Source organism: Microcaecilia unicolor, chromosome 10 (assembly GCF_901765095.1).
Source record: "Microcaecilia unicolor chromosome 10, aMicUni1.1, whole genome shotgun sequence".
Taxonomy (NCBI): Eukaryota; Metazoa; Chordata; class Amphibia; order Gymnophiona; family Siphonopidae; genus Microcaecilia; species Microcaecilia unicolor.
Window position 1 is genome coordinate 17,258,071 of NC_044040.1, and position 21,713 is coordinate 17,279,783.

General features: G+C 43.5%; 1 protein-coding gene across 1 annotated transcript in view; it reads left to right on the plus strand.

Annotated features, from left to right (window-relative positions):
- The first annotated feature begins 9,966 nt into the window (after positions 1-9,966).
- Positions 9,967-21,713, plus strand: part of COPG2 (coatomer protein complex subunit gamma 2) — a 37,983-nt gene continuing 26,236 nt past the window's right edge. Inside the window, exons 1-6 of the mRNA XM_030216017.1 lie at positions 9,967-10,128; positions 18,325-18,377; positions 19,091-19,171; positions 20,780-20,851; positions 21,324-21,403; positions 21,612-21,687. Coding sequence (XP_030071877.1) covers positions 10,092-10,128; positions 18,325-18,377; positions 19,091-19,171; positions 20,780-20,851; positions 21,324-21,403; positions 21,612-21,687 — 399 coding nt within the window. The 5' untranslated portion in view covers positions 9,967-10,091. The remainder of the gene's footprint in view (positions 10,129-18,324; positions 18,378-19,090; positions 19,172-20,779; positions 20,852-21,323; positions 21,404-21,611; positions 21,688-21,713) is intronic.

Sequence of the window (21,713 nt, forward strand, 5' to 3'; positions counted from 1 at the left end):
CTTATCAGGAGCCTATCTAAAATAAACAATAGATCCATAGCATGATTAGCCAGGGCAAGATATGCTTGCACATCATTGTGGAGCCCTTACAAAACAAGATGTGTTCAACTTACAAAAATAGTGACAATCACAAGTGGAGAGACGAGAAACATATGGTAAACAGAATATCAATAGTACTCAATGTTGAGATATACACTGCTGTTTCAGTTCTATTCACACACTCATCACTCAGTTCCCACTCATGAGCTGAAATTTTTTTTTCACAAAGTTGTTCTCTGCATGGTTCTCCATCTCCGAGTGGAGGTTGGTCATTACTCACCTAGTGTTTACCAAGAGTTTCATGAATGTCATTTTCACTTTCAATGGCGATTACACGTCCTACTGTTCATCAGGCATTTTGATGTTCTGTTTACCACGGGGTTGTGATATGTTTCTTTCCTCTCCACTTGTGATTCTCACTAGTTTTGTAAGTTGGGCACATCTCGTTTTCGAAGGGCTCCACCATGATGTGCACTATATTTTGCTCTGGCTAATCATGCGCTGTATGATTATGGATCTATCGTTTATTTTAGATAGGCCCCTGACGCGGGCGCTGTGACGCCAAAACACGGCTTACGTTGGGTCTTTGAATAAAGGATCATTGTCTACTCCAGTCTTGAAGGCCCTTTGTGCTTTTTTTCTTCACAGATGGTATTTTCAAAACATTTCAATTACACACACAAGAGAAGGAGAACTGTACAATACATGTCATCTCTGCTTAACAATATCTGGACAAATATTGTCGCTAACTTCCCCTAACTCTCTCCATTTAATGGCCAGTGACACACATCCGATTTTATTCTAGGGCACATTTAAAGATAAGTACCTCAAAAATCGTAACAGCTCTACTTATTCATATATCAGATCAGGGGCATAGTCAGACACCCAAATTTGGGTGGGCAGAAGGACTCCGCCTTCTCCCACAAGTGATTTGGTCTCTCCCTCTCTTGCCTGCATGCCATATGGTCTCTCAAACATCCGCCCTTCGCTGAATACCTTTTAAATAGCAGATTTTAACCAACAGCGAGCAGCAACTAATACACACTGCTCATGCTGGCCCCACAGCCTTTCCTCTGATGCAACTTCTAGTTTCCGCATAGGCGGGAATACATCAGAGGGAAGGCCTCGGGGCCAGTGCGAACAGTATGTATGAGTCGCTGCTTGCTGCAGGCAGAGATCTGCTATTTAAAAGGTGTGCAGGAGGGACAGTTGGGAGTTTTCGGCTGGTGGGGCTTGAGAATCCCTGCCAGCCACATCAGAGATGTGCTGCTACTGGGTGGGCCTGAACCCAAAGTGGATGGGCCTGGGCCCACCCAAGCCCACCCTTGGCTACGCCACTGTATCAGATGTAGGGTACCCACCTGTACCTGTTAAAAGTTATGTTTCTTAGGTTAACTTTCCATCTCAGAACTTGTCCAAGACTCTGCTTAAGAACTTCAGACAGGAAAGGGCTACAATTTCCTTCCAATATTTTGCTATAATACACAGCGCCACCACATAAGCTTATCTGTATGTGTGGGAGTCTACCCCGACCCCTCTCCACCGACATGTATTGTGGTGGAAGATATACACCGATGATTGTTAGAATTGTCCTTTGGAGACGATGGCATTTTCAATCTACATGTGTCCTTTTCAAGCTAGATGTGACCTGTATGAAAAGAAGGCGCAAGTCTGTACCTTTGCTTTGAATGTTGGTACACAGCCCATAGATGGAAAGCTCATGCCATGTTTGTCTCAATGTGAACTGCTTGAATGTTGCTCCGTACACAAGTTCACATCCACCAGTCTGGTTTATAAAAGGCCTCACCCTATTTGGTTTCTCTGGATAAACCCCTTCTATATACCAGATCCAGCACTCTTCTCTCTTAATTAATTATTTATTTGCTGCATTTGTATCCCACATTTCCCCACCTCTTTGCAGGCTCAACGTGGCTTACATTATGCCGCAATGGCAATCACCATTAACGGAATGAGAAGAACAGAGTATTATTACAATTAAGGTACATATGATATCAAGAAAATTAGAAGTAACGAAATAATTCATATCAGATATGTAAGATGTAGGATAAAGTATAGCGTTAAATAATAACTGTGTGATTAAGGTAACCAAATTAAGGAGTTCAGTGTTGATTAGTTCTAAAACTATTGAAAGAAAAAGCCATTTTTATATCTGTGGAGCAAAACAAAGAAGGAAATGTACTTTAAAAAAAACTCCTCTCTTTGGCCCTCTGTGAGGAAAGTAACTGTGCTACAGCCCCCAACTCTACTCTTCATATCTCAGTCCTGCGTTTGGGCAATGGAGAGCTGAAAAGCGCAGAGGAATGGGCCTGCCGCATAGGGTCCCCTGCAGATTCTCTCACAGCCTGTTCCTCACTCATCTTGAAAACTGTTCAAGTCTGCTGTGCACAACCCCAGTCGCACATGAAAGGCACAGAGCCAGATATCAACCACATTCAGGGGTCCTTTTCCTAAGCCATGCGCGCCCAATGTGCGTCAATTTGGAGTTACCGCCCGGCTACCACGAGGCCTTAGTGGCAATTATCTTTTTTACGCGCATCCGCTACGCGCACCGGAAAATAATTTTTATTTTCCGGTGCGCAGCGGAAACCGGGCGGTAATCATCATTCTACGCACGTAGACGATTACTGCACAGTTACTGACCTTACTTCTAAGTCAATGGCTGGTGGTGAGGTCTCAGACCCAAAATGGAAGTGCGCCCATTTTGATTTTGCCGCTTGTCCATTTTCTGCAAAAATTTTAAAAAGGCCTTTTTTACAGGTGCGCTGAAAAATGGATCTGTGCGCGCCCAAAACACGTGCCTATGCTAGCGCAGCCCATTTTTCAGTGCAGCTTAGTAAAAGGACCCCCTCAGAGAGCCAGAATCACTGCCTGTTCCTCACTACTTACCCCATTACCAGCTCAGTGAGTGGAAGAAGTTGTTTGCAAGTCACAGGTCAAAAAAAAAAAAAACCCGATGTGAGCACCACAGACAAGGGCCACAACAATTCTTTAAAACTGTTTATTCTATTTTTAAAATCTTGGCATCTGGGGGCTCTCCAGACACATCCCAACTTGTGTCTAGTTTGGCATTCCTTAGGTAGAGGAGTGTGGTAGCCGTGTTAGTCCACTCTTAAGGTTATCAATAGAAATCAAACAAAATAAAACATGGAAAAGAAAATAAGATGATACCTTTTTTATTGGACATAACTTAATACATTTCTTGACTAGCTTTCGAAGGTTGCCCTTCTTCGTCAGATCGGAAATAAGCAAATGTGCTAGCTGACAGTGTATATAAGTGAAAACATTCAAGCATTACTATGACAGTCTGACCCAACAGAAAGGACTTAACAAGGATCTGGGGTTCCTAGCCCATTATAAACCATAAAGCTGTATTTCTCTGTTGATCACCCCACCCCTCAAATATCCACACCCATCCTGTTAGAATATCAATGATATGCTTTGATGTTCCCATGCATACCTCCGACCCACCCCCATCCTCCCACCCTGTCAGACTGTCATAGTAATGCTTGAATGTTTTCACTTATATACACTGTCAGCTAGCACATTTGCTTATTTCCGATCTGACAAAGAAGGGCAACCTTCGAAAGCTAATCAAGAAATGTATTAAGTTATGTCCAATAAAAAAGGTATCATCTTATTTTCTTTTCCATGTTTTATTTTGTTTGATTTCTATTGCATTCCTTAGGGAAAGGGATGGAGAAGTGATGGGGTGGCCGGCCACCTTGGAGCACGGAGGCTGCAGACAGAGTTTTCTTTGATGCTCCGTAAGCAGAGATGCTGAGTTATGCAGTTCTGGGATGGAGACTTTTTGGGCACTAAAAATATATCCCAAAGCAGTGTGGGATTTGTAGTACCTGATCCTGCCCACTGAAATCAGAGCTGTGAGTCCCATAATGCACTAGAATGGGGCGATCAGAAACCCAGGACTGTCCCTAATTCTCCAGCCTGGAACTGGGTAACTTGTCATCTCTGCATAAGAACAAGTGTTGGTTTATGAAGGAAAATGTTCTAACGCATGAATTTTTGATACTATTATGACTCTTCTGTCCAGTACATTCTCCCTGCTTCCTAGTATGAGCAGGTGTCTCTGATGTCCACAGTCCCCAGTATTTACAGTTCCTGTATGTTGCATTGCACTGTAATCTCTCCTATCTACAGCCTCCATATACCACCCTATGGCCTATGCAGGAGTCTCTAGGATCTGTAGCCCCATATACTACATCATAGGAGTCATAGGTGTCCCATAAATTTACACCTCTCCCCCCACACTGTGCTGCACAATGGTTTTAGCCCCTGTATTTACTCTCATATTTAATTTCTAAGACTTCATTTAATATACCTAAGTGAAACTGCCAATCTCTAACAAGCCTTCTCAAAGCCCCCTGGCAGAGCTCTCATAGGCCTTAGAGCAGGGGTTTTCAACCTAATCCTCAGGACACAACCAGCTGATCAGGTTTCATGTTACCCACAATAAATATGCATGAGATAGGTTCACATACAATGGAGGCACTGTATGCAAACGTATATCCATTGTGGATATCCTGAAAACCAGACTGGGTTGAGAACTCCCACCTTAGCGGATGCAATTCAGCTTTACAAAAATCTACACTGCCTAATAAATACCCCTTCTGCATCCTGTACATTTTACAACCTTTTGGATTTCTAGCAAGATGGACAAAGATCTCTGCTTCCTGAAGACTCACTGGGAACTTTTACTCAGAATTCACCGGCCCCCTTCGCAGGCCAGAAGGTCCAGTGCAAGTCAAGCTCTTCACTCACTTGAAATTGGAAAGCACAGGTCATGCACTGTGAGTGCACAGCAACCCTTGTTTGCTTGCAGCAATGCGATTATGCAAAGAAGGATAATAAATAAAAATAAAGCAAAAAATGAAATATAAGATTATGCCTTTTTATTGGACTAACTACATTTTTTAGTAGCTTTCAGAGGCCAAAACCTCCTTCCTCAGGTCATGATAATATACTGCTGTTATGGTATACTGTCCACACCTGAGGAAGGTGATGGAATATATTGAAATTAAAAGGAAGTAGAATTAAACTCTCCTTTCATTGAGGAGATCCGGGAAATTATAGACCGGTGAGTCTGGCGGAGCTGGGCAAAATGGTAGAGACTATTATAAAGAACAAAATTACAGAGCATATTCAAAAGCATGGATTAATGAGACAAAGTCAACATGGATTTAGTGAAGGGAAATCTTGCCTCACCAATCTACTACATTTCTTTGAAGGGGTGAACAAATATGTGGATAAAGGTGAGCCGGTTGATATTGTGTATCTGGATTTTCAGAAGGCGTTTGACAAAGTACCTCAGGAAAGACTCCAGAGGAAATTGGAGAGTCATGGGATAGGAGGTAGTGTTCTATTGTGGATTAAAAACTGGCTAAAAGATAGAAAACAGAGAGTAGGGTTAAATGGTCAGTATTCTCAATGGAGAAGGGTAGTTAGTGGGGTTCCCCAGGGGTCTGTGCTGGGACTGCTGCTTTTTAACATATTTATAAATGACCTAGAGATGGGAGTAATTAGTGAGGTAATTAAATTTGCTGATGACACAAAGTTATTCAAAGTCGTTAAATCGCGGGCGTCTAAATGGCAGATGACGTTTAATGTGAGCAAGTGCAAAGTGATGCATGTGGGAAAGAGGAACCCGAATTTCCTAGTAAATAAATAAAAGCAAGCACGCACCTCACGGCCTGGTCACATTAGCACTGTGGTATGAGGCTCAAACTTGCCTCTGGTGGCAAATTCCCAAATGGGGGTGAGTATGGGGGTCTGTGCCAGAGTCGGTGGTGGGAGGCGGGACTGGTGGTTGGGAGGCGGGGATAGTGCTGGGCAGACTTATATGGTCTGTGCCAGAGCCGGTGGTGGGAGGCGGGGCTGGTGGTTGGGAGGCGGGGATAGTGCTAGGCAGACTTATACGGTCTGTGCCCTGCAAAAGACAGGTACAAATCAAGGTAAGGTATACACAAAATGTGGCACATATGAGTTATCTTGTTGGGCAGACTGGATGGACCGTGCAGGTCTTTTTCTGCCGTCATCTACTATGTTACTATAGCTACGTCATGCAAGGTTCCACGTTAGGAGTCACAGACCAAGAACGGGATCTAGGTGTCGTCGTTGATGATATGTTGAAACCTTCTGCTCAGTGTGCTGCTGAGGCTAAGAAAGCAAATATTGTGTTCAATTCTGGTCGCTGTATCTCAAAAAAGATATAGTGGAATTAGAAAAGGTGCAGATAAGGGCGACGAAAATGATAAAGGGGATGGGACAACTTCCCTATGAGGAAAGGCTAAAGCGGCTAGGGCTCTTCAGCTTGGAGAAAAGGCGGCTGAGGGGAGATATGATTGAGGTCTATAAAATAATGAGTGGAGTGGAACGGGTAGACGGGAATCACTTGTTTACTCTTTCCAAAAATACTAGGACTAGGGGGCATGCGATGAAGCTACAATGTAGTAAATTTCAAACGAATTAGAGAAAATTTTCTTCACTCAACGTGTAATTAAACTCTGGAATTCATTGCCAGAGAATGTGGTAAAGGCGGTTAGCTTAGTGGCGTTTAAAAAAAGGTTTGGACGGCTTCCTAAAGAAAAAGTCCATAGACCATTATTAAATGGACGGGGAAAATCCACTATTTCTGGGATAAGCAGTATAAAATGTTTTGTACTTTTTTGGGATCTTGCCAGGTATTTGTGACCTGGATTGGCCACTGTTGGAAACAGGATGCTGGGCTTGATGGACCTTGGGTCTTTCTCAGTATGGCAATACTTATGTACATCTTCATCTGTTTTTGTAGAGGTTTACATTTTAGATACACAAATGGATTATTCTGTTTTGAACATGTTTCAGGGACAAGTGGTTTTATAAGTCAAAATAAAAAATAAATATTTTGTTTCATGCAGATCTCTTTTGTTTAAATATAACCAAATGGGCTATAAGCCCCTAATGCAGTCCATTGGTGTTCTTATATTTTGTCCTTGTGATGACTTATACTATGCCAAAACTGAAAACATCTCTATCTGGTCAATAATAAAAGGAGATAATTGTTTACATTATCCACCCTACAAGGTTGTTTTGTGGCTGTATATAAGGAATTGTGATATTGAATAAATAAGTATATGTTTGTGTCCCTAGTCATGCATCCTAAGTTTATATAATCCGTTCAAGAAAGCCAGTTAATCGTTTAACCTATTAGTGGAACTGAACCACAGAGGCATGGTATGATTGCATTTTTAATATGGTAATACTAGGGCCCAGCTAAGGAACCAGGGGCGTAGCCAGACAACAGATTTTGGGTGTGCCTAGGCAAGAGGTGGGTGGGCACCAAGTGTTCTCTCCCCCCCCCCCCCCCCCCCAAAAAAAAAAATATATCTCAGCAGGCAGGAAAATGCTTCTTTCCACCTTGGCAGTCTACAGCAGGCATGCGCTGAAAACTCAGCATGCACAGGTGCCGGTATCATGGAGAGTAGCGTTTTCATTACCATCAGAGGGAAGACTTCAGCTGGCAGAGCTTGAGATCCCCACCAGCTACCGCTAAATGTGTGCTACTGTTGGGTGGGCCTGAGCTCTAAGTGGGTGGGCCCCGGCCCACCCGTGGCTATGCCACTGTAAGGAACAGGTTATTTTGAGTTAGTCTTCACTGGACCAAACTTGCTTTCCTTGTGCCATCACTATCCAGTGGGTAGGCAGTGTATTAAAAGGTGGAGGATAAAGGATTTTTTTAAAAACATTTATATCACATATTGTCCCAAGCAAAGTCAGGTTCAATGTGGCTTACGTTTGAAAATACAGTGAGACAGAATAATAGAATTCAGTTATATCATGGAAGCAAATAGATGGCTATAGCTGAAACATTAAACAAAGTTGAGATTTGTATATATACCCAACTGGGATTTAAAAGTCTGTCTTTTAATTATGCTGCATGTTCAGAAATCATAAATATAGACAATTATTCAAATATTATCACATGCATACACCAGAACAGGCATCCATACACCCATTGCAAAAGTAAACAATAACTTCTACAGAGTACAAACTTATTTTTTATTTTGTCATTTCCATCTTCCAAAATTCCAGCAGCAGATGTACAGATCAGCAGGACCCAAAGTAGGCCAAAACAAGTAAAGTCAAAAACAACACAGTTTATACCTAATTGTTCCACCACCCTTAGGATTCACCTTTGGGTTTAAAAAACAAAACCATGTGTATGTAAGGAATGGATAAACGAATTAAAACAAAGTTTAAAGCAAATGCCCTTAATATGTAACACTTGGTAGCAATAATGAAACAGTGATGGAATATTCACGTTGCAAGCAGCCTGAGCCAACAGATTTATTTTCCATTGAACATAATTAACTTTGTATGAACTTGGCGACTAATAGTGTGCTGAACTGGACAACGTTGGCACAATTAGACTTACTCTGGACTTCTGCATGAAGGTATCTCTGCCCTCATTATTCCATATCTGTCTTTTAAATTTAAAACTCTATGTTTGAACTTCGAGGCCTTTAAAGTTAAAAGGCCCAAAGTATTTGAAGAGCAGGATCTCCCTCTACACACCTTCAAGGTCACCAAGTTCCTCCCAATAAGTTCCCCTAACCAAACCCTCTCTAAAGGACATCACACAATGTGATACCCACAAGCGAGCCTTCTCCGGAGTAGTCCGCACGCTCTGGAATGCACTTCCCGAAAAGCTTTGCTTAACACAAGACTATCTCTACTTCAGGAAGCAAATGAAAGCTTGGCTCTTCAACCAGGCCTTTAACAGAAGAAGTAAATGACACCAGCTGCACATAATATAGCAGGACATGTTTATCCACTTCTAACCTTGTTAAAATAATGTTCAAGCAACTTTCTTTAAACTAGTCCTTTACTTTCTTACTCCTGTTAGTCTACCTTATCTATCTATATGTTCCATCTTTGCTTACACCCTATGCTGTCTATTGAAATGTTTTATTGTGTATTGTGCTGACTGTGTAATATGCCATACTTTGTATTGTTGTTTGAATATTTTTACTGCTGTAATTGTCTATTTGCTGACTTATTCTTGTTGTACACAGCCTTGAGTGAAATCCTTCAAAAAGGTGATAGATAATTGAAAGTAATAAAAAATATCAAGTGCATTTTTATAATATACCACTGCAATCCACAAAACAAAAGGAGCAAGTACCCACATGCCATCTTTTTTCTTTTGATCTAGACACAGGAAAAAAAAGTGTTAAATGCTCCCAGTTTTCAACCTAATTCATGTTTGATGTGGGATATACTTGTCATAAATTACTACTACTACTACTACTTGACATTTCTAAAGCGCTACTAGGGTTACGCAGCGCTGTACAATTTAACATAACAAACACATAGAAACTCCTAAATGTTGAGCACCTGATTCTCACAACATGATGTCCGTTTAGTGGCTCTTTACTAGGAGAAAAAAAAATCTCTGTACAAATATAACAGGTGCTAAGGTGTCCCTATAGCCAACCCCTACGGTTTATAACAAATTGTTACGCTACCTATGAAAAGTTATTCCATTATTATACTTCTTCTGTATACATCCGTATGCTGCACAAGCATGTTTGAAAATATAAGCGAAATTAAATAAAAATGCTACCAACACTAAAGAACTACAACGTGGTTGCACCTACTCATAGGTTTGTTGCCTTTGTTTTGAGTGTGCTGAAATGACGGCTGCGCGCGGAAGGGGAAACAGAAACCAATCGAATTGACTTCACCTTTCTGACGTCATGTCACGCCTGTTTTCATCCAATACCTTCGGGTTTTATAGAGCAGTATTAAGGTTTCCGGTGAATGACGCTCCGTGATTGGGCTGTGTGGTGGAAGGCGCTCGTTTCCGGTAAACGACAGCCAGTGATTGGGCCGTGCTGTGAGGTGCAAGAGGCGGGGGGCGGGGCTTTCGGTGATGTCGTCAGTGGCCGGGCCGTGAGGTGGAAGAAGGTAGCTTTTCTGTATGAGCGGAGTCTTGTCTCTTCCTTCCTTTGGCGCCGTGGGTAGGAGCTGAGATGATAAAGAAATTTGACAAGAAGGATGAGGAGTCCGGTAAGTTTACCGCTGCCATCCCGGGTAGGCCGTGAAGCCTCGACCTGTCCTGCACTTACAGCCTGATCCGGGCCACAGCTGAGGTATTGGGATTAGCTGTCTCATCAGGTGGGCTTGGGCCTTTCCTTCTGCTTTAACATAGTAACATATTTATTTATTTATTTATTTATTGCATTTCTATCCCACATTTTCCCACCTTTTTGCGGGTTCAGTGTGGCTTACAATATGAGATAAAAGTTAGAAATACATAGGGTTACCATATTTTGTCCTCTGAAAAAGAGGACACATGCCCCGCCCCTGCCCCGCCCACACCACGCCCCCTGCCCCGCCCCCTGTCCCATCCACACCACGCCCCCTGCCCCGCCCACACATATCCTTTTCGGATCCTCTCCCCACCCTTTCTCGCTCTCACCCTGCCCCCGTCACATATTCCCCTCCCCTGCCCCCCCATCACCTCCCCTCCCCCTTACTACTACCCCTTGTCACATATTCCCCTACATTCAACCAGTGGGCCATACATTGACCACCAGAAATGTATCACTCAGCCCCCTTGTGCACTTCACCTCAGATCATCAAAGCCAAGTTGTGGGTCCTCTATGCCTGCTATCACTTCACTCTTCAGCACACTTTTCTGTATCTGTGCTGAATAGTAAATTAGCTGTGTTACCAAGGCTTTCTGCAGGGTTAGTTTGTGCGTGAAACCCCTTTCCGCATTACGTACCCAAGTTGTGCTAACCCTGTGTAAAGCCTGAGCACACCTTATTGATTTGGCCCCTTAAATTGTAAGCCCTGACAGGAAAATACCTCCCTGTATCTGATTGTAAGTCACTCACAAGTTCCAAAGGAGTGAACTAAATTTAAAACCTCGTCCTTTCCACAAAGCTGAATGACACACCTGCTACTTAACTGAAAACACTGACTACAGGGAATTATTATTGCTGGAAGTGTGTTAGGCAGCCTTATAGAGCTCAAGCTTAAACAAAATGTAATGGCTGATTTCTGAGACATTTTTTCCTGTTTCAACTTCTCTGCTAGAGTTTTTTAAAATAAATAATTGGCTCCCATTTCGTTTCTATTTGCTATATGGTTATTAAACTTCAAGCAAGTAGTTTTAGTTTTGTTCTCGTGGAACATGGTGTTGGTGGGAATGTTATCAGAGCAAACAGTAAGCTTAATTAATTTTCTCATGAAATTAGTTCTATTTCACAGTATAGAAGTGCTATAGGCTCTGTATGCTGCTTTTCTTCATCAGAGCTCTACAGCCCAGACGATGTAGTCCTCTTTCTCTGTGAAAATAAATTTCATGAGCCTTAGTTTTTTTTTTTGTCTGCACACATGCAGCCTGTCTGCTGCAAGTTTGTCATGTACTGCTTGTGAGTTTCTGATTCAGAAACAATAGGACCTGAAACAAACTCAGAAACTGGAAAGTCAATCCCAAAGTTTCCCTGCACAGTGTTTTTCACTTTATCTCCACCTAGAATGAAAAATAACTCATCTCTTTAATCATTGATGAATCACAGGAATCCAGATTGCAAAAAGATTTAGCAGTTTACTTAGAGTTTGTGAATTTAGGAGTCATATATGATTCTTCTTAACTTATCTGCTGATCAGCAGCAGGCTGCACTGAGCAGACAGGCTAATGACAAACGCTGCCTCCCCCCAGTCCCAGGAGGAGTTAAACAGCTGAGCTGGCTGCAGCTGGTCTTCAGTTCAGTACGGCTTCGGGCTTCTAATCTGCTATTTATTTGGCAGCCAAGGTTCAACAACAGCCGGCTTCGGGCTTCACTTTGACTTTCTTTGCAGCCACAAACACAGGCTTAGGAGTGACTCGAGGCACGTCAGAAATACAAATACCGTCCCCTCACCTCCCCACTGAACTGTCATCTCTGTTTCTCTCTCTCCCCGGAATTCCCCAGTGCAGCATGTCTCCTCCACCTTCCCAGAACTGCCCTGCTACCACCCAATCCTACCTTTAAGCAAGCAAGCTCATGTCTGAGATCGCCAGCCAGCAGCAGCCCTACTAATTTCCTACTCCAGCACCGTCCGATCGTCCCCCCCAAGCCAGAAACAGGAAGTTAAAAGTTAGAGGAACGTGAACGAACGTCAGAGCAGGGGGGGAGTGGAGGAAGTTGGAAAAGCAAAGCTGTGTTGGTGAGTCACAGTCGCTAGCAACCTGAAAAGCAAGTTGAGAAGTGTTTGCGTGTCTGCTTCTTCCGGTTTGTATTCTCACACAGTGATAGAGGGAAGGGGAGGGGAGACGCACAGCGCTGCTCGCCTGCACATTTGTCCATAAATCCGGACAAACGTGCGTGCAGGCAAAACCCGCCGGACGCCCCGGACATGCCCTCAAAAAGAGGACATGTCCGGGGAAATCCGGACGAATGGTAACCCTAGAAATACATAAGTACATAAGTACATAAGTAGTGCCATACTGGGAAAGACCAAAGGTCCATCTAGCCCAGCATCCTGTCACCGACAGTGGCCAATCCAGGTCAAGGGCACCTGGCACGCTCCCCAAACGTAAAAACATTCCAGACAAGTTATACCTAAAAATGAGGAATTTTTCCAGTCCATTTAATAGCGGTCTATGGACTTGTCCTTTAGGAATCTATCTAACCCCTTTTTAAACTCCGTCAAGCTAACCGCCCGTACCACGTTCTCCGGCAATGAATTCCAGAGTCTAATTACACGTTGGGTGAAGAAAAATTTTCTCCGATTCGTTTTAAATTTACCACACTGTAGCTTCAACTCATGCCCTCTAGTCCTAGTATTTTTGGATAGCGTGAACAGTCGCTTCACATCCACCCGATCCATTCCACTCATTATTTTATACACTTCTATCATATCTCCCCTCAGCCGTCTCTTCTCCAAGCTGAAAAGCCCTAGCCTTCTCAGCCTCTCTTCATAGGAAAGTCGTCCCATCCCCACTATCATTTTCGTCGCCCTTCGCTGTACCTTTTCCAATTCTACTATATCTTTTTTGAGATACGGAGACCAGTACTGAACACAATACTCCAGGTGCGGTCGCACCATGGAGCGATACAACGGCATTATAACATCCGCACACCTGGACTCCATACCCTTCTTAATAACACCCAACATTCTATTCGCTTTCCTAGCCGCAGCAGCACACTGAGCAGAAGGTTTCAGCGTATCATCGACGACGACACCCAGATCCCTTTCTTGATCCGTAACTCCTAACGCGGAACCTTACAAGTTGTTACAGATTGGTTATGGATTACATTGTGCAGAGTTATGCGAAACATAGTAGATGACAGCAGAAAAAGACCTGCACGGTCCTCCCAGTCTGCCCAACAAGATAAACTCACATGTGTCATTTTTTGTGTATACCTTACCTTGATTTGTACCTGTCTTTTTCAGGGCAGAGACCGTATAAGTCTGCCCAGCACTGTCCCCGCCTCCCACCCACGGCTCTGGAACAGACCGTATAAGTCTGCCCAGCACTGTCCCCGCCTCCCACCCACGGCTCTGGAACAGACCGTATAAGTCTGCCCAGCACTGGCCCCGCCTCCCACCACCGGCTCTGGCACAGACCGTATAAGTCTGCCCAGCACTAGCCCCGCCTCCCAACTACCAGCCAAGCCTTCCACCACCGGCTCTGGCACAGACCGTATAAGTCTGCCCAGCACTGTCCCCGCCTCCCAACCACCAGCCCCGCCTCCCAACCACCGGCTCTGGCACAGACCGTATAAGTCTGCCCAGCACTATCCTCGTCTTCCACCACCGGATCTGGCACAGACCGTATAAGTCTGCCCAGCACTGTCCCCGCCTCCCAACCACCAGCCCCGCCTCCCACCACCGGCTCTGGCACAGACCGTATAAGTCTGCCCAGCACTGTCCTCGCCTCCCAACCACCAGCCCCGCCTCCCACCACCGGCTCTGGCACAGACCGTATAAGTCTGCCCAGCACTATCCTCGTCTCCCACCATCGGATCTGGCACAGACCATATAAGTCTGCCCAGCACTATCCCCACCTCCCACTACCGGCTCTGCCACCCAAACTCGGCTAACCTTCTGAGGATCCATTCCTTCTGAACAGGATTCCTTTATGTTTATCTCACGCATGTTTGAATTCCGTTACCGTTTTCATCTCCACCACCTCCCATGGGAGGGCATTCCAAGCATCCACTACTCTTAGGAGAATGACACGGGGACAGAGCCCACAGGGACAAACTTTGTCCCCGTGTCATTCTCTAATAAGAGTAGCCATACTGGGTCAGACCAATGGTCCATCTAGCCCAGTATCCTGTTTCCTAACAGTAGCCAATCCGGGTCACAAGTACCTGGCAGAAACCCAAAGAGTAGCGATATTCCATATTACCAATCCCAGGGTAAGCAGGTTGTGCAGCGGATGCCTGAGCAGTGGCTTTGATACCGTGAGCCCTCAGGAGCTGGTGTTGGCTTCGCTCCCACTTCACTGTTTCTAGGAAGGTGTGTTTATGTCTTTGGTTTTAGGAGAATTGTGAACACTCCATTGGACAGCTGATTCGGTTAAGTTTGTAATCCGTGTACTTAAATACAGCTCTGTTGTATTGGAAACATAAAATAAATGCATTGCAGAATAGCTCTTCTGCTGCACAAGAAGTTCAAGGGTTAGAGAGTCTATGATTAAAAATGAGATGCAGAGGTTGGTGGTATCCTATAGACTTCTTCACATGCGCTTATTAGCTGATCAGTCCTACAACTAAATACGGGTATTCTAGGAGAATAAGCAGACAAGACTTAATGTGGTCTAGTGACATCAGCGTGCACTTGACCACAATAGCATGCTTGTGGACCATTTGTGACACCTGGAAAAGGATAATCAGGTGCCAAGTTGAATAGCCAGGAAGGATGCAGAGAGCGACAAATAAATAGTAAGGGATGACAGAGCTGGCACTTCTGTTCAGACCTGGATATGACACAGAGTTGATTTGTTCAGACATTGGGGGTGGGGGACTATTATTATTGTGGTCCCTTTGAGCCACCCGTGCACTTGTCTTTCTCATTTATTTCGAATTTTTATTCCACACAATCCTGCATTCTTGGCGGTTTACAAAGTTACTTACACAGTAATAAAGTACATCACAAACCTCAGATCAAAAACAAAACAAATTACGCATAGCAAAAATTGTTTCCATGTACTTGCCCTCCTCCTCACTAACCCGTGAAACCTCCCACCTCCTCAAATGCTTTTGAAAATAAAAAGGTTAACTGCTTTGTAAGATTAAGGAACGTTTCAGCTTTACTCATTTCCATTGGCAGGGGCGACAGGGGCGGTCGCACAGGGCCTCTCGCTCCTAGGGGCCCCGCATCTCTGTCCTCCTGTCTTGGAACACCTCCCTGCTCTGTACCTTAATGTGCATCCACATTTCAGTAGAGAGCATCAGGCAGCGGTAACGATTTTCATATTCTGTCAGCTGCCGAGCCCAGAGCCTCCTCGCTGCTGCGTCCCGCCCCCACCCCCTTTTGATGTCACTCTCCGCTTCTGCAAGGGTGGGATGCAGCAGTGAGGAAGTTTGGGACATGGCAATTGACGGGATATAAAAATTGCTTCCGCTGTTTGCCACACTCTACTGAAACGTGGTGGGTGCATATCAAGGTATGGGGTGATGTGGGGTTCCGAGAACTCTAAACCTCCTTTTTAAATTGATAAATTATGGCTGATGGTGGTGGGAGGGGGGTGCAGGTGCGGAGGGCCCCATCAATTGTCAGAATTGATGCCAACCAAGAAGAACCTGAAGATAAGAACAGCCATACCGGGTCAGATCAAAGATCCATCTAGCCCAGTATCCTGTTTCCAACAGTGTCCAAGCCTGGTCACAAGTACCTGGCAGAAACCCCTGCATTACTCAATGCTTTAAAAATGAAGGTGAGTAACTTAAATTCAATCTTCTACAGAGAGTAAAAATGGCAAGCTTAGATGAGAAATTCTTTTTTGAATTTCGAAAGTTGTAAAGGTTTCTTTATGTAATGAAATTTAATTGTTTCTTCCTTAGAAAAAGGTAAGGACATATTCTTTAATACAAATGTATTGATCTTGAAGCTCCAAGAACTGTAACAGTACCATTATTACAGTGCTCCCCTGGGGTATTCATGATTTGCTAATGTGTCCCTCTGTTTAAAAGTTTGCTCACCCCTGCATGAAATGCAGTATAAGAAACTGGGGATGAACAGAACACAGAATTAATTAGAAATTGAAGGTTTGAACAAATCCAAAAAGATGATCTGTTTAACACTATGGGCATCTACACAGCTTGTTCTCAAAACACTAGCGCACCTTAGTAAACAGGGCCCTTAGAACAATGAAGTTGTAGAATGTGATTTAATAGCAATTTATCCTACTTGCATGTAATGTTCCTAGCACAGTTGTTCTAACCTCATCATTTTTTATAAATTTGCTTGACACAAACATTTTACTGTTTGTCATGATGTCTGTGAGAGGTAATTCTGTAATAGATTGACTTTAAACGTTTCTACAAACTCAATTATTTTTTAACGACAACATAGGTGCCTATATGCTTTCAATAAAATAAGCACCCCAAACTATCCCCAATTACGCACGCATACCCTTATAAAAATGTACATCTGCTCAGAGGAAGATTCAGCTATATGTGCAATACTGTATGTATAAATGTGTATATTTAAAATAGTATACATGTTCATCACAACTCTGCCCCTAGAAATGTGTGTGTTTGTGTATATATGGTGCCATGTTTCTGTCCACCTACATTTTACATTCTTATACCATTGCAAAATGTTATATTAGAGGCACTTCCCTTGTGTAAAACATACTTTACTCATGGAAAATGATTTATATTACCTGCTTAATGATCAAATGGGCCAGTTGACATTTACATAGTAACATAGTAGATGACGGCAGAAAAAGACCTGCACGGTCCATCCAGTCTGCCCAAGAAATGTGCCACTTTTTTGTGTATACCTTACCTTGATTTGTACCTGTCTTTTTCAGGGCACAGACCGTACAAGTCTGCCCAGCACTATCCCCGCCTCCCACCATCGGCTCTGGCACAGACCGTATAAGTCTGCCCAGCACTATCCCCGCCTCCCAACCACCAGCTCCGCCTCCCACTTCCAGCTCTGTTATCCAATCTCGGCTAAGCTCCTGAGGATCCATTTCTTCTGAACAGGATTCCTTTATGTTTATCCCACGCATGTTTGAATTCCGTTACCGTTTTCATCTCCACCACCTCCCGCGGGAGGGCATTCCAAGCATCCACCACTCTCTCTGCTTTTGTTGAAATACAATGCCGTGAGCCTTCATTTGGAACTACCCAAGTTTTGTTCATCCCTTCAGAACCTGCTACATATGTATAGCTTGGCTGCTGGATGATTCCGAGTCATCCTTCCTTTTGAGGGTGGTGAACTCCGCCTCCACAGCATCTGTAGCCCTGTCAGCCCAAAGAGCAGAAGGCAGCTTTAGAAATCAAACCCAGGTCTCTCTCCTGGGGGCATGCAACGGTAGCAAAGGGCAATTTGCTCACCCAATCTGATTGCATAAACAGTCCAAGAGGAGAACTTGATCTGTAAACAAAGAGGATTTTCCATGGTAGCCCAGTTTCTGAGTAGTATTTGATTCCATTGATAGTACCTTTCAAACTATTTTTTTTCTAAAACCAGAATAGTTAATGCTAGCAATATTTCTACCTTTTCCCATATTGCAGCTGTCCTGATTTAGGAAACGGAGAAGATTGTGGCACTCATTGGGGCATATTTCATCTCTGTTAGTGTTGAGAGAATGCAAGCTTATGGGAAAGACAATCGAGGCCAACAGTGTACATGCATATGCAGACCATATCGGTCACTTCGCTAGAGTTCGTTGACCCACACTGCAAGTTGAACCCGTGCAGAGTCCTTCAATGCTCCTCTGATCATAGGCTGGTAGATGCCTGCTCCGTTAACATTGAGTCCTGTTGCTGAATTGCTGGTCATGATACCAATTGCTGTTCCCATCTGTGCTCTTTGCATTGGTGCCACTGAGTGCCAAATGTTTCTGTGTGATTAGTAATTGATGTTTGTTGTGGCATTCACTTTCAGTCTGGGATCTAGGGTTTTCTGGTATATATCCCCTCTTGCTTCCACGTCACCATAGCATAGGATTTCTTAATGTGACCTTCCAGTGGTGGTCACGAGTGCTCACATGGCCTTGATATTCTCTGTTCTTGTGTTACATAGGTAGTGGCTCCAATCCTTTTCAACACCTGGAGAAAAGCGCTGTCCTTCAAGAGGTAAGAATTAAAGTGCAGTGGTGAGTCATTTGGTCTTCTAGAAATATTTGAATTACTTGGGGGAGGGGGAATTCATCTTTCTATTTTATACTTATTTTCCATCCTTCTAAAGTTTTGCACTAAAGGCAAATAATGGCAACTTTTCAGATATGTCAAACCAGTCATAAGTTGAAATGGAGTATTTTATGTTACCTATAAGCTCTACACTTCAGAGTGCAAAGGGAGCACATTACGTTCAGATGCAGTTGAAAGCTTGAGCCCAGAGGGGAGCAATCCACAAAGCTTCAGTTTTATGTAGTCTCATTTTCAGTTTTTTCTTCGCTATCCATTCCTTTATCTTTTTCTTTGGTTGGAAGTAAGGCCACAGGACATTCCTCACCTTTTAAATGACTGTGAGCCAACATGTGTGTTACCCCATGTTGCATGAAGCCAACTGCAGAGGCAGCCAGATGGACATCTGTTCTCCAGCCTTAAACACAGTTACAGTTGTGAAAAACAGAAATGCACTTTTACCAAGAAGATTGTTTCCTGAGTTGAATTTTCTTCTCAGTTGCAGATTAATGCTATGACTTCTGGATTGCAGCCCATCCCAGTGTTTCTAATGATTCCTGATAGTTTGCTTAAATCCCAGATGCCAATATGTAGATGTAGTGGTTAGTTAATAATGGTAGGATTATGTTTTTAATGTGTTCCATTTTCATGGGTCATTGCAGGCTCGTATCTTCAATGAGACTCCCATTAATCCCAGGAGATGTCTACATATTCTGACAAAGATTCTTTACTTACTGAACCAGGTAAGACCAGACAAGTTTTAAGCATCTTCATTTCCTGTTTCCTTTTTGTCCTAATCAGACAAGTCCTGAATGTATGGGTTATACGCCCCATCCAGCAGATGGTGATAGATTCTAGCTCTGCCTTTATAAGAGTCACCATGCAGCCACAACTCATGAGCACTTTCTATCTCCAGCAGATAGTGACCAGCATTCTTTGCAGCTCTGACCTGGCTGGTGAGATGGTTCCTGAATCCAGTTGAAGAACTGGTCATGCAGTTGAGCTCAGGAGGCCAAAGAAAATTCAGGGCACTGCATTTTAGGTACTACCTTAAGGTGAATTCCCTCAATCTTTAAGGTTCTCGCTAGCAGCAGGCCCAACAGACATAGCAGTTCTTCAAAGAAGGCAATGGGGTTTGTGCCCTCAAACCCTTCCAGCGGGCCCAAGATTCTAAAATTGTTTTGCCAACAGTGATTATTGAGATCCTTATACTCTTACTGCAGTGTTTGGAACATTTTCTTGGTTTGGTGCGGTAGTTGTTCCTTGTGCATCTGTATTTTTGTCTTCTAAGGTATCTGTTCAAGTCAAGAGAGTTGTTAGCTGCTGTTTCATTTCTATTAGTGTAGTTTTAAGTTCACGTGAAATCGCACCAAAGAGAAATTCTCTCACTCAAAATACACACACAGGTAGACTGATCTTTCTGGCTTGCTGTTCTGTATGGATTCTGTCTCATGTAGTTTAATTGCACCGGGTACAAACTTAGATTGTGAGCCCACTAGGGACAGAGAAAGTACCTGCATTGAAATGTGTACAGCGCTGTGCACATCTAGTAGTGCTAGAGAAATGATTAGTAGTAGTAGTTCCTTAAATTTGTCCTTATCTTTGAGCTCCTTAACTTAAAGTTCCTGGAGCAGAGTTTTTGTAGAGATATCCTGTTTACATCGTGGCATTTTACAGGGAGACGGGGGTTCTAGCTTTGATTTTTTACTCCCTGGCTGGCACAGGTTGTAAAGTCCAGCTTAGTAGACTTTGTCGCAGCTGTATTAGAAAAGCTGGAAACACTTAATAGATGAATACCGGCAAACCAGGCAACAGAAAATTAAATAAAAGTTGAATGAGGCTGGGAGAGCTGAAGTCTAGACCACCATCTTGTACAGAGCTCATGTGATCCCTCCCCACCCTGGTTTTCAGTTTACGTTCGATGTGGTTATAGTATAGTGTTTGCTGAATAGCATTGGAACCATGTTTCTCCCTAGAAATCCCCAGATGTTTGATATGATCCCGTTGGAGCTCTGGACCCTCCTTCCTGTCTAAGTGAGATTTAATTTATAGGGAAGAGTTTATTTTTGCTTTGTTATAGAAATACTGAGTAGATGACTGCAATGCATAGTAGCCTAAATATGGCAGATCTCACAAACCATTGTACTCGCTCTATCTGCTGGTAGATGGGCCTAACCCATGCGTTCTGGACTGCTCTGGTAGGACTCGAGGAAAGAAAATTAGCAGGTAAGACTAAATTTTTCCTTCCATGAACTCGAACTTTCTTCTTTGTGCTTTCTGATTTATGATGATGTGAGGAGAGTGGCTTATGTTCTGACTAGTTATGGAGGCTGCTCTGTTTTTACCCTCAGGGTGAACATTTTGGGACCACTGAAGCCACAGAGGCCTTCTTTGCAATGACCCGCTTATTCCAGTCTAATGACGTAAGCTTTCCACTGTAGCAGAAATCCTATTGTTGTAGATGTCATGTAGCTGATTCAGATGCTTGCTGTGCTTTCATTGGACTAGAAGCTCATGCTGTGTTACGCATGCTCAGCTATGTAAAAGAACAGATTTCCTGGGCCAGTCCAGGTTAGTGTAGCAACTGCACATCTGCTGGAAGAGACTGCCTTACAGTTCTAGGGTTTTTCTGCACTGATTTTTCTATACCATTTAACGGTGATAGGCATCAGCCTTGCAGTAGGAATATAGCAGGACAGAAATTTTGAAAGTGAAGTATGTCTCAGCTGTAATGGAATAAAATCTGTCAGATATAGAGAACATATCACAGACACTTTTTTGTTTCTGTGAGCCTTGCTGTGCACAAAGCTCACATGAGAATGAGACTAGGTGAAGTTGCTTAGGAATCCTGAGTTTAGCATATAACTGTAGCATTGTTTTCTATCCTTTCCTCAGCAAACCCTGAGAAGAATGTGCTACCTGACCATCAAGGAAATGGCAAACATCTCTGAGGATGTCATTATTGTCACCAGCAGGTACTGCAGCTGTCACAAATCCAACTTCAGGGTTTGTCTGGACTTGGCATTCAGCGGTCATCGTGATTTTGATTGCTGTGAGGCAGGTTAAGGGACAGGAGAGCAAACATGTATTGCTTATGGCAGTATAATCTTACAGTAGCATTCTTCTCAGAATGCCTCTCAGGACACTGATGAAATTAACCTTCCACTAATTGAATTGTTCCAGCCTGACCAAAGACATGACCGGGAAGGAAGACGTTTATCGAGGCCCAGCCATCCGAGCACTCTGCAGGATCACTGACGTAAGCTGGCAGTGCTCTTTCCGTTG